General features: G+C 35.4%; 1 protein-coding gene across 1 annotated transcript in view; it reads left to right on the top strand.

Moving 5' to 3' along the window:
• PIK3C2G (phosphatidylinositol-4-phosphate 3-kinase catalytic subunit type 2 gamma) overlaps positions 1–13,866 on the top strand; it is a 382,139-nt gene that overhangs the window by 262,304 nt on the left and 105,969 nt on the right. The window contains exon 24 of the mRNA XM_027593856.1: positions 531–700. Within this exon, the coding sequence (XP_027449657.1) occupies positions 531–700 (170 nt within the window). The remainder of the gene's footprint in view (positions 1–530; positions 701–13,866) is intronic.

Genomic DNA, 13,866 nt, shown 5'->3' with positions numbered 1-13,866 from the left:
TGATATATACTATACCAAGCCATTTTGGGATAGCAACTGGATTACCTATTTATAAAGGTAAACATAAAATATTACATATATCTCAATATGGCTTTTTCTGTGTTAAAAATTCAAAGATTCAAAATAGATATTTTAAATTTCTCTGGGGATAGGCAATACTGAAACATTTTGTTCCTTCTTTTATCTTGAAAAAAAATCATTCAATATTGTATATTTGAGACATCAAAAAAACCACACCAGGAATCCTCTTTAGTAAACTATGAAAATTAGATCCTACTGAGTAAAAGAGATATTTTGCACAATTTCAATGAAAACATCCATTAGGCCAAAGAAGAGGTTGCTTCATGTTCTTCTGTAACCTATCAAGAACCAATCATTTAATCATAATCTTCTCTAACTGAGATGTAGAAATAGTTCTCGATTATGTAATTTTGCTTTTTATGATAGTTTTTACCATTAGCTCTGATGCTAATGCATTTGCTTATTTTTTGTGTGTGTTATCTTTGTGTTATTGTTTTTCAACTGATTAGGCCTTGAGGAACTTTTTCTATTCCTGTGCTGGCTGGTGTGTGGTAACGTTCATCCTGGGAGTCTGTGACCGACATAACGACAATATCATGCTGACAAAGTCAGGCCACATGTTTCATATTGACTTTGGAAAATTCCTAGGTCATGCACAAACATTTGGAGGGATAAAAAGGTCAGTGTGCACATAATGTTTATTACAGTAATTAAGCAATGTCCTAGAGTAATATGTAACATGTAATGGCATAGAAACCCAGCAGATGACTTGCTCCCCATCTCCCCCCCAGATGACATAAACATGTTTATATATCTAATAAGATTGAAGGAAATATTTTTTCAATAGATTGTTAATGGAACAAATTAGGTTTCCTCAAATTGTTAGTGGACTTCTCCCCTGGGATACTAATCCTGTTCCAGGCTGAATTGTCTGAAATATAATATTTTCATTTTCTTATAAACCTTGAATGGACAATGAGGCATGAATTCACAGTCTCAATACATCTGGTATATTGCCCATAGCAGTCACCACCCCTGGTCTACGTATCATAAAACTAGCACATTTCCTACACTGAAATAGCCTTGAATCATTCCAAAAATACCTAGTGAGCAACTACCATTCAAGGCTCTGAGGATATAACCGTAAACAAGGCAGACACAAACCCTAATCTCTTTCTAGGAGAGATGACACACATTAAACAAGTTAGCATGCAAAGAAATAATATGAGGAAATAAGGAGTTTAATTTATTAATAAGAAACTGAAGCAAAGAAATGGGATAGAGGGTGACTGGAGCAGGGATGCTATTTTTAAAAAAAAGGCCTCTAGGAAGAGATGAGAGACACTGTATAATTAATGATCCACCTGGTGGAAATCCATGAGAATAGTATCCTAAGAAGAGAGAACAGCAAAAATAACAGTCATGCACATGGAAATAAGCCTAGTATGTTCCAATGACAAGAAGGCCTAGGGCCTAGAGGTGGATGGAGAATGGCAGATGGTAGGTTAAAGTGAAGATTTCAGTGGAGGCCAGATCAAGTAGGGCACTGAGAACATGGTATGGATGTTGGCTTTTATTTTAGGTTCAGGGGCAAGCCATTGATGGATTTCAGTGGATTTCAAAACTCTTTCCAACTGTCCTGTGAAGTAATGAGACCAGTTATTGTTCCATTAACAATCTATTGAAAAAATATTTCCTTCAATCTTATCCTACAATGATTAAGGCAAGACCTTAATGGAAAAGAAGTGGTAAAAACTGACAGATTGAGAATATATTTTGGAGTCAGAGTCATAGAGTCTGCTAATTGATTGGACACTGGCCATGATTAATGGCTGGGGGAGGGGCTTAGCAGGTAGGAGAAGAAAGGAAAACATTCAAGGATGACTCCTGGATTTTGGTCTTAACAAATACTTATATCATTTACTGAACCCCCAAAAAACTGATGGCTGAATAAGTTTTTGTTTTCTTTTATTTGAATTGGGGCAAGGAAACCCAAAGTTTAAGACTGAAAGTCCCTTGCTTTAAAAAGATACTTCACCTGAAAGTAGAAATGGGATCAAACCATTCTAAAGAGTAGTTGGTCACTTTTAGCTAAAAGCAGCTCCCCCAAAGAAGAAATAATGTCTCCTCCAATATAGCATGATGAACTTTCATTAGATGGCCATTATCTGGTATTAAAATGCAAGCATAAACTACATAATATGATCTTCCCTATTTTGTAGAGACATACAAATGGAATCATTTCACTTGTTATTCTTTTCAATATATTGCCTTCTATGCTAACTACATTGAGAAAATTCACCACATCTGCGTTCATTCCTTAAAAATCTACTGAGGATGGTCTGTGTGTCAAGGACTGTAATAAACCTTGGGGACACAAAGGTTAATAGTCCACATTTACCACCTCAATGGGGCTTGCTCTTTCTTAGAATACTGGAAGACAAAAACATAAATAATCACTATAAAATGTGGACAGGGCAGATAAGGAGTTGTACGGACTATTAGAACAACCATAGAGGCAGGATACCTAGTTTATGAAAGACAAATGTTAATTAACATACATGAGCATATACATAATTTACTCACAAAACATGCTTTCCCTAGAATCCACTCTTTCCCAGAAATTTAAAGATTAAATTATAATTTTGACATCTTTATTTTGCCGTATGATCTACTGGAAACTTGGGTTAACCCTTATTTATTTAACCAGCAACAGTGTTGACCATAGGGTTAAAAAAGGAATAAAAATATTTCAGTCCCACAGAAAAAGTTCAGGGAAACTTAAAAAGTAAAGACTAAGTTACTAAACAATATAGTAAATGCTGTAATGGAATATGTACCAGGGTCTATAGAAAAGGTGGAGCCAAATTTGCTGTTTTATTAATATTACAACAGCTACTGCTGCTTCTACATTTGGCAGTTTTTTTGACATATAGTATTATATTAGTTTCAGGTGTACAACATAGTGGTTCAGCAATTCTATATATTACAAAATACCACAAGTGTAGTCACCATCTGTCACCACACAGTTATTACAATATTATTAACTATATTCCCTATGCTATGCATTTCATCCCTGTGACTTATTTATTTTATAACTGGAAGTTTGTACCTATTAATCCCTTTCATCTATTTTGCTACCTCCTACTTCCTTCGCTTCTGGCAACTACCAGTTCTGGGTACTTATGAGTTTGTCTCTGTTTTTTGTTTGTTTGTTGTGTTTTGTTTTTCAGATTCCACATGTAAGTGAAATCATATGGTATTTGTTTTTCTCTGTCTGATTTATTTCACCTAACATGATATTCTCTGGAACCATTCATGTTGTCATGAATGGCAAGACTTCATTCTTTTTCATGGCTGAGTAACATTCCATTGCATATATATGCCACATCTTTATCCATTCATCTACTGGTGGACATAAACATAGGGATGCATATATTTTTTCAAATTAATGTTTTCATTTTTTTCATGTAAATTACTGGATTGTATGGTACTTCTGTTTTTAATTTTTTGAGGAACCTCCATGCTACTTTCCGTAGAGACTGTACCCAATTTACATTCCTACCAACTGCACTAGAGTTTTGTTTTCTCCTCACAAACATTTGTTTTTTCTTGCTTTTTGGTACTAGCCATTCTAACAGCTATAAGGTGGTATCTCATTGCGGTTTTGATTTGCATTTCCCTGATGATCTGTGATATTCAGCATCTTTACATATATCTGTTGGCTGTTTGTATGTCTTATTTGGAAAAATGTCTATTCGGGTCCTCTTTTGGCAATTTTAAATCTTTTTTGTGCAATGTCTGAGGTACATGACAATGTACCCAGCACAGATCTTCACTCATAGTAGGTTCTTAATATTGCTTATCAGGTAATAAACCATTCATAGGGAATCATTCAATCATTCAATAATTCAATAATTATTGATTGGATCAACAAAAATGAAGTTGGCACTATCTTCCTTTGAGATTATTGTTAAGGGTGCCAACTGCAGCACTATCATCCATTTAGATTATTATTTGCAAGATTTTATCTCCATCAGTGGCTATGTAAGACTCATTAGCAATGTCTTCTTGGATTTCCGTCTTAAAACTGATACTTCTGCCCTGAGTTTAAAAGTTAAACTGAACTATTCCTACTCATTATTACTCCTATATCTTTTGAATTGTATTCTAATAATTTTCTTCCAAGTCTCTTTGGCTGTTTCAAGAGTTCATTTGTATGTTGTTTCATAAGATAACTGACTTCTTCTGTCCTAGGACAATTGGTTGTTCTTATTGGTTGCTAGGTTGACAATAGGCTTCTTATAAATCAAACCTCTGTATCCCCCTATGACACATGAACATTCTTATTTATACTACATTTTTTACATTATAGACCTGATCTTTAGAGAAAAGCCTAGCTTCACCTAACTTCTTCTAAACACATACTACACACATTAATAACCAGCTCATAAAGTACAAAGCCAGGTATGTAAATCATGCCCTAGGACTATGCTAATCTCTCACAGTCTAGCAAAGCCATATAATGCTCTAGTAATAGCCAGTAATAACCTAGGATCATACTCCTTAACATAAAATGCTGCACCCACTGAGACAAGAAAATACATGTATCCCAGACACATGTGTTTATACTACTATCTACTCCTTAAAAACATAGAGGAGGAAAGTATTTGTATAACTTTTTAGGTTACTAACTTTTAAGGATCACTAACACATATCAGCTAATTTCACTTCATAATACACTTGCCTAAATTATTACTCAACTGCACATATAGAGTAGTAGTTTCCAGTTGTGGATGGTTTATGGGTTGGGAAAAAAGAAATCATGTACATACATAAGACCCCCTCTAAGTTGTAGATATATCCTTTAGCCAAGGATACAGAATTTAATAATGGAAATTAGCAGACCAACAGAGCAGAACCAGATGTAGTGTGTCTGGGAATAGATTTTCCTTTGATCTTTGGTTTCCTTAAAAGCAAGAGCAATGATGTGATGTTTTCTTTACAAGCAGGATCTTGAGAAAGAAACTGATTTCTTGCTGGGCCATTGCCCTTTTATATTCATGTTTACATCACCATTCCAGAACATCTCACACTAAACATTTATGTGATTCTGTTTAGAAAATGTCCATAGATACTGGCTCTCCTGATTCTTGGATTATATTGAGTTAGCCCAGCAACACTCTCGTTTGAAATTCTTGCCCAGGTGTCCCTGAACCATTCCTCTGAATTCATTTTCCCAGAAATCTGGAAAGCCCATGCTTGGACCAAATTGGAACCTCCTGTAGACTTTCTAACTTTGAAGAAAGAAAAAGAAATGTCATCTCAGTTATGAATATGAAGGATTTCAGATCCTATACATAAACAAACAATCCTTCCTTATTGGTTTTAATTAAGAGATTAGATAAAGAGAATTTATACCAATGGATTAAATCACAGGGCAATTCAGCCCTAGCATTCCTTAATGATTCTGGGGAAAATTTGGCTAACCCTTACAATGGAAACAATGAAGAATTTCACCAACTTTCTGAAGCCAATTGGTTTTTCTTTTGAAATATTGCTTAATTATTATCTTCTTTCTTTATTTTCTCTCACAAAGATTCAAATTAAAGTGGTTAACAAATTATGAATCCACAATTTTTCACTCAAATTTCCTCTGTAACAATGATTTTTATATAGCAAATTTTTCATTACTTAAAAGATATCATTGTAATAAACTGTAAATTTTAACTCAGTAATTTCTTGATGGTGACTTTCTCTTATGGAGGAGGAAAAATTAAGGAAAGCCTTTTATTGGTGATGTTTATTGTTCTTCTAATTCATTGTTTCATATTTTTATTTTTCAAACTATATTTTCACAATCAGTATGGTCTTTCACTTCAGTAATGCTAGACCTGCATGAAGTCTTTAATTTTAGAGGTTGTATGAGTGGTGGTTAAGCTCAGATACCCTGGAGATAGATTGTATGATTTTTTTTTTAATTCCATACTACAATGCACTAATGATGTGACCTTGAACAAATGGCTTTTCTGTGATTTAATTTAGTTTTTTATGAAAGATTTTTTTTGAAGATTAACTGATACATGTAAAGTGCTTAGAAGAGTGTCTAGCATTGAGTAAAGGCTCTAGAAATATTGTTGTAATTAATTGTAATGTAAGTACTCCAAACAAAGTGACAAGAAATGAGACTGCATCTCTAAGTGATTATTATGTCTTTGTGTTTAAAATTATTTAAATATCTTATTTTGGTACTTTTTTTCAAAGTATGCACTCTGAAATTCATGAGTTGAACTATTTGTCCTTAAAGTTCTCTGACTTTGAGGCTTGTTGTCTGATTGCATTGCAATCTTGTTGGTTGCATTATTCTTCAGATTTATTTAGACTGTAAGGTATTTAACCAAGTCATTCTTGACTTCTGTAATTTCAGACATAAGCAGAAGTGTGCTAGACCTGGATCACTCTAGTTTGCAAGAGCATATTGTGTGTATTCCTTCTCAGCTCCATGTTCAATGACATCACTTTAGTAGCCTGAAATCAGCTATAGTGAAAATATATATATACACCATGAAAACTGACAAATGTCACAAATAAGAGCTTTCTTTTTTTTCTAAAAAAAAAAATGAGTTGGTTATTAAATATATGCCAGCATATCAGAGGACATAAATCCATTTAAAACAGATGAAAAATCATTCCAGAACACAAACAAAATAAAATTCTCTTTTCTTTTCCTATTAAAGTATTTACATGAGGATAACCAAAATATTATGTAAATATCTTCTTGTAGCATGGTTTACACCTTTTTCAAGCTTTATCCCTGTAGATCACCAATCACCAAATATAATCAATCTCAGAATTTTCATCTCAATATTAGTCATAAAAATTCCCTGTATCTATAACATCTTGACATTATCTTCAATAGTTAATTACCACTGATTTAAAAATTTTTTGTTTAATTTCTAATTTGGGTATTGTAATGTTTATATTCTAAATATCCTTAATTTAAAACCATCCTTTAAAAAAAAACCTCCCTTAGCAGATTAAAAGATTTTTTTTGTCTTACTCCAATCATTCTGATTTAATGTAATACTCATAGTAATCCAAATGCTATATAGGCATTAATGATCTCCCACATGCCTTAATTACTATCTTAATGTTCTTTAGGTGAGTCTCATTGGTCTGTTATTCACACAGTTGTTTATTAATAAACATTGTGGTTCTTTTTACTGAAAGCAGTATCTGAAAAAAGCACACTTTCCAATACCTTTCCAACTGTGAGTGCCTTAAGGGCATCTTTGTATCTTAAGCACCTAGCTAGTTCCTGACACTTAGCAGAGGCTCAATTTTGGTTGATTGAAGGATCACTACAAAAATGTCATAAAATTTACCTCTCTTGACCTAAGAAAGTACAATTTTTCTGAAGATAAAATTATTAAGAACCTGCTATATTCTCTTATTCTAACTACAAATTTACCAGGGGATTTTTAGTTAATGGTAAAAAGTCTACATGTGGGAGTCTGGGGAATGAGACTCAAAATTTGGTAATCATTACCTCATACCGATTAAGATGGATAATATTAAAAAACAGAAAACAAGTCTTCATGAGAATGAGAAGAAATTGGACCTCCTGTACAATGTTAGTGAAAATGTAAAATGGTCCCACAACTACGGGACAGAGTATGGCCTCAAAAAATTTTATGTTTCTCAAAAAACTTAAAATTACCATATGATCCAGCAATCCTACTTCTGGGTATGTACTCAAAAGAATTGAAAGCAGGGTCTCAAAGAGATCTTTGTACACTCATGTTTGTAGCAGCATTATTCGCAATAACTAAAATGTGGAAGCAAACCAAGGGTCCATCACAGATAAATGGATAAGCAGAATGTGGCATATAGATACAACAGAATATTATTCAGCCTTAAAAGGAAGGAAATTCTAACACATACTACAACATGGATGAACCTTGAGGACATTATGTTAAGTGAAATAAACCAGTCACAAAAAGACAAATACTGCATGATTTCACTTACATGAGGTACTTAGGGTAATCATAATCATAGAAACAAAAAGCAAGATAGTGGTGGCCAGCTGCTGGGTGGAGGGGGGTAATGGGGAGTTATTGTTTAATGAGTATAGTGTTTCAGTTTTATAAGATGAAAAGAATTATGCAGATGGATGATGGTGATGGTTGCACAATATTATGAATATATTTAACACCCCTGAACTATACATTTAAAAATTGTTGAGATGATAAATTTTTTGCAATGTGTATTCTACCACAATGAAATAATTGAAAAAAAAATTGGTACACTATAAGTTTCACAAAGCCAGTCCCAGGCAAACTACAACTAATTTCTGAATAGTGCTCTGATGTTCAAAGTACTCTCAGACAGACTTATTGCCAGAGAAAGTTTGTTCTGTCATTTTCATCTACTCACTATCATTTCTCCTTCTCCCACCCCCCTTATTATTCCACTAGGTTTTATTATCTGGTTTCTTCCGAGTAACCTTTTTTATATCTACCTCCCTCCCAGTATATGTAGAAAACAGTTCCTCCAATTAAAAAAAAAAAATGCATTTTTTTCAAAGAGAGACTTGTAAGTTTTCAGATGAGAAGAATGGAGGATGATTAAGTGCTTAAGAAAGGATGGAGTGTTTGAGAAAGAGGGAATAAAAGGAACAAAATGAGAGAGGGAAGAAGAGAGGGAGAGAGAACAAAATAGTGGGAGGATTCTGCCTTCTGCCACTCAATGAGTCTGTACTCCATTATGAACAAAGTATGCTTGACATGGAGGATATGCAAGCTCTCCTCAGTGAGTCGAAGGTACAATGTGCCTGTCAAATATAAGCATCGTATAGACTCAACTGAGTCTGAATCTAGTTTTTAAAGAAAGGTTACACATATCTCCGAAACATGAGCCTAGTATAAAAACTTCATCTGGTGTCCAACTGACGAAACTGTACCTACTCCTATACAGAGTTTAACTCATGGTGTTAAACTTAGTAAGAGATAAAATGTCCATTTCAAGCATGATTCATAAATTTTTGATCATGCAAATGGTAACTTTATGGGTGATTTAAATGTTTTCAGAGGCAACTTGGACTATTCTTGATTTTCATTTCCAACTTGATTTGAGAACCTAATCCTATTTAAAATGTGATAATACAATCCAATTTTACACAAGCATTATGACGTTGATAATCTTTTCCTCGTAGTTAGACTAACGTCTGTTCCAAACACACTGGAATTCCATGCAAAGCATAACTGTACACTTATTCTTGAACTCAAACTCAAAGGAGGAAACATGAGATTTTAGAGGTGCTGACCTGACCAATCTCTTCTTGTCCTCATAGAATCCTGACCTACTATAAACTCACACCCAAAATATCAGACTTAAGAAAGTACGACTGATCATTTTAAGAGGTAGCTGTTCTAACTACCCTTTTGAAATAAGAGAGATAATGTATCTGAGCCTGACAGGAACACCAGAGTCAGTATCTAAAGTTTCTAACCAGTTTAAGATCAGGGTTCTCTCAGAGTCTAACTATGGACCCACAGTGCATCTACAAGAGGCTAGACTAGGAGGAAAAAAAACATATTTTACACTTAACAGATTATTGGTGAGAATCCCCTCAGTTAATAATTGCTGGGAACTTGGAGATCTCATGGGGCGTTAAATGTTCTTTTTGTAATGTACATGCACCCTTATGTTTTCTCTATATTGCACATAGGAGGTTTCCTGTATTGTGTAATTATATGAGGTTCTATCCTATCCAATGAAGATTCCAAATCTGCCTTCTCAATTAACTCATAGATATTAGGCAAGAGACTTGGGTTGTTTCTGTTGGACAGCAAAATGTGTTCTCTGAAATGTAGGTCGTTTGTGATATCAGGAAAGTTGCTGGCTTAAACATTCCCCAATGTATTCTGTTTTCCGCACTCATTTATTTGTATACTAATATCACCATTCACTATGATGGGAGTCTGCAATTTTTTAAATCTCTAAGAAAATATATTTGAATGTTACTATGATATTTCCTGGGGGCAAAACCATCTGAAATTCATGAAATTAATAATAATAATTTCAGTAATAAAAATAAAATATATCTCATTACTGAGTCCCACATTTCAATTCAGGGTACAAATACATATTCAAACACTTGAGTCTAAGTTTGGGACTAAAGTTTATGTCCATTTACTGACATTATCAGTTGCTCAAGTAAATACTAGATGAACTATAGTATAAAAAAAAAGAAATACAAAAAGAAATACATATGTTCACAGAGCCCGGGAGACAGATTCTATTGTCATGAATCCTTCATAGAGTTCTATGTCTTTCCATTTCGCTCTCCAGATCCCCTGCCTCCATCAGCAACATTGAAATAGGTAGTTCTTCTCACATTGCTCTGGATTATCACTGGGAGGGGCAAAAAGGAAGCATTCCTTAATGTGATGCTGCATCATCTGGTATAGGGAATCAGATTCTAAAGGAAATTGTCAAAATTACCCTTTAAAGCCTCATAAGTACTTGGTATGCATTAGCTAATTAATGCTCACAGGAACTCTTTGAGGCAGCGGCTATTATTTTCTCTAATTTACAGATCAAGAACTAAGACAGAGAGAAGTCTTAGTTGTTGTAACTTGTCCAAAATCATGCGCAGTAGGTGGTAGGACCCTTGGGAAGATGCGATGTGGGAAACTGATACTCCCATTTCTCAATAATCCCAGCACACTCTGTTTTCTCTCCAGTACTGGGACAGATGGCTGTTTCTTTAGTTAGTAACAGATGACATAGTTATCCTGCATTTATGGCCATGATATATATTAAAGTCATATCTTTAACAACTACAATCAAATATGTTGCAAGATGATTGTACTGTGAGAGGCATTCACAAACTAAGACTACATGTTAAAGTAGCAGGGCCACTCTCCCATATATGGGTAATGTGCTCTCTTCGGGTGAAAAAGCAGGCACAATTGACATTCTCTTTTAATTTTTTTTCTTACATTTAAAAAAAGCCATCTAATAGAAATAGCTAAGAGAAGTTAAATGCATGTGGGATGTGACTTTTAGTTTTCAGAGCCCACCAGGGACTGTTTTATTGAACTTTGGATGGCCAGAGACCACCCTGAGCTGTTGGGATGAAGCCCAAGGGTTATTATCTAGACTGTAGAATTCACATTGGAGGAAGTTACTCCTGTGAATTATGGTGTCCTTAAATAGCTTATGTGCTCAATACTTTAAAATCGAACATCATTCATTTTTAAAGTATGTATATATTTGCTTAAGGAATAAAACAATAAATGGAAGACCACTCATTTTAAGGATACAGCACCTCAGTTACTTCAGAGGATATCCATTACAATTAGGATGCTTGGTCCATTTTCCTTAAAAATATATTTCAGAATAGGGCAGTCTCCACTGTGAGGGCTAGTGATATTGAGAAGATTTCAAGAGGAAGTGTAACAATAGCAGAACTTTGATGAAAGTGTGAGAGCTTAAATTAGTGGGAAAAAGAAGAAAAAAGCCTATATTTAACAGTCAAGTATAGTGAATAAAACTGTGAAGGCAGAAGATAAGCATGTGCCATAACCCACTCATCTTTCTCTGTGCTACACCACAGCAGCCAAGTGCTGCAAGAAACCATAGAGAGGGGTGCCTGGGTGGCTCCCTTGTTAAGCGTCTGCCTTCAGCTCAGGCCATGATCCCAGGGTCCTGGGATCGAACCGCGCATTGGGCTCCCTGCTCAGCGGGAAGCCTGCTTCTCCCTCTCGCACTCCCCGGGCTTGTGTTCCCTTTCTCCCTGTCTCTCTCTGTCAAATAAATAAATAAAAAATCTTAAAAAAAAAAAAAAACATCAAGACTACAGGACAAAAATTGTCCCCATTTTCAAATAGGCTGTCCTCACAGCCCAGCAATCCCACAGTGCTTCTGTGCTCATCTCACTATTTCATGCTCCACAAGGATTTGTACTTTATTCTTGCGGGATGAAACTCAGATCCCTCCTAACCATTGTTCTCCACTCCCTACTTTAGATAGACAACCACAACTCCTACTTTATTGGGAAAACAGAAACAATAACAGAGCCTGCTTTTCTACTCAATACAAAACTCACAAACTTAATTACATCTTAATTACATAAACCTCTTCCTTCATGTTAGAGTAGATTTGTTTTTCCCTTCTAAACCAATCCCTCCATCTGTGTTTTACAGCCATTTCCCACCCACCTTCTTTTTTTTTTTTTTTTAAAGATTTTATTTATTTATTTGAGAGAGAGAGAATGAGAGATGGAGAGCACGAGAGGGAAGAGGGTCAGAGGGAGGAGCAGACTCCCTGCCGAGCAGGGAGCCCGATGTGGGACTCGATCCCGGGACTCCGGGATCATGACCTGAGCCGAAGGCAGTCGCTTAACCAACTGAGCCACCCAGGCACCCTCCCACCCACCTTCTAACATACATTGTACTATCAATAATTCATTTGTCCTTGCATATGTATCCTCTCCCTCTTAAATAATCCTTTTAAATAACCTTGTCTCTCCAAAGTTTAAATAACCTTGCCTCAAATGCCCAATTTCCATGCCACTTTGCTCATCACAAACTTCCTCAAGGAGTTGTCTAAATTCTTGGCATCTTTTCCTTACTTTTCATTCCATAACCACTTCAATCTGACTTTATTCTTTATTAGATGATAAAATCAGGGGCATCTGGGTGGCTCTGTCGGTTGAGCAACTGACTCGATTTCAGCTCAGGTCTATCTCAGGGTCCTGGGATCATGCAGCAGGGGAGTCTGCTCGAGATTCTCTCCCTCTCCCTATGCCCCTCCCCCTGGTGCATGCTCTCTCTCTCTTTCTCTTTCTCTCTAATAAATAAGTAAATCTTTAAAAAATGATAAGATCAACAATGACCTGCATTGTGTTTAATTCAATAAATCCATTCCTCATCTTACCTGATTTATCAGCAGATTTCAGTGGTATTGACTTCTCCTTCCTCCAAATACCTCTCCACTTGCCTTCTGGAGTACCACTCTTTGGTTTTTCTCCCCTTCTCAGTATTCAGTACAGGAGATTCCCTTTTACCACACCACTAAATGTTAAATTCCACAAGACTCATCTTAACGCTCTTCTCTTAACTCCCTGCAGTCTCCACCAAACCGGTATCAGCCACACCCAAGACTTCTATCAGTATCAATATCCAGATGACTCATACAAATTCTAATTAAACATTTTATTTTGAGGTAATTGTAGATTCACATACAGTTGTAAGAAATAATACAAAAGAATCCCATGTACCCTTTGCCAGTTCCCCCTAACAGTAACATCTTATAAAATCATACTATAATATCATAACCAGGATATTGATATTGCTATAGTCCAGATGAAGAAGAGTTTAAAGCCCCTAGTATTCTTTGTTGCCCTTTTATGGTCATATTCACTTTCCTCTCATCCTTGTTCCCTTCCATTCTTATCTCCTGGCAACCACTAATTTGTTCTTCATTTCTATAATTTTGTCTTTTCAAGAATATTATGTAAATGTAATCAGATAGTATGTAACCTTTTGGGATTGGCTTTTTCACACAGCATAATTCTCTGGGGAGCCACCCAAGCTATTCTGTGTATCAATAGTTTGTTCCTATTATTGACAAATAATAACCCATAGTATGGATAAACCACAGTTTGTTTAATTATTCACTGATGGAAGGACATCTGGATTATTTCCAGTTTCTAGATATTACAAATAAAGCTGCCCACCAGGTGGGCACCTGGGTGGCTCAGTCGGTTAAGTGTCTGCCTTCGGCTCAAGTCATGATCCCAGGGTCCTGGAATCAAACCTCATGTAGGGCTCCCTG

This window comes from Zalophus californianus, chromosome 9, assembly GCF_009762305.2.
Source record: "Zalophus californianus isolate mZalCal1 chromosome 9, mZalCal1.pri.v2, whole genome shotgun sequence".
Classification (NCBI taxonomy): Eukaryota; Metazoa; Chordata; class Mammalia; order Carnivora; family Otariidae; genus Zalophus; species Zalophus californianus.
Note: the sequence above shows the minus strand (reverse complement) of the source record. Positions and strands in the feature narration are given on the sequence as shown.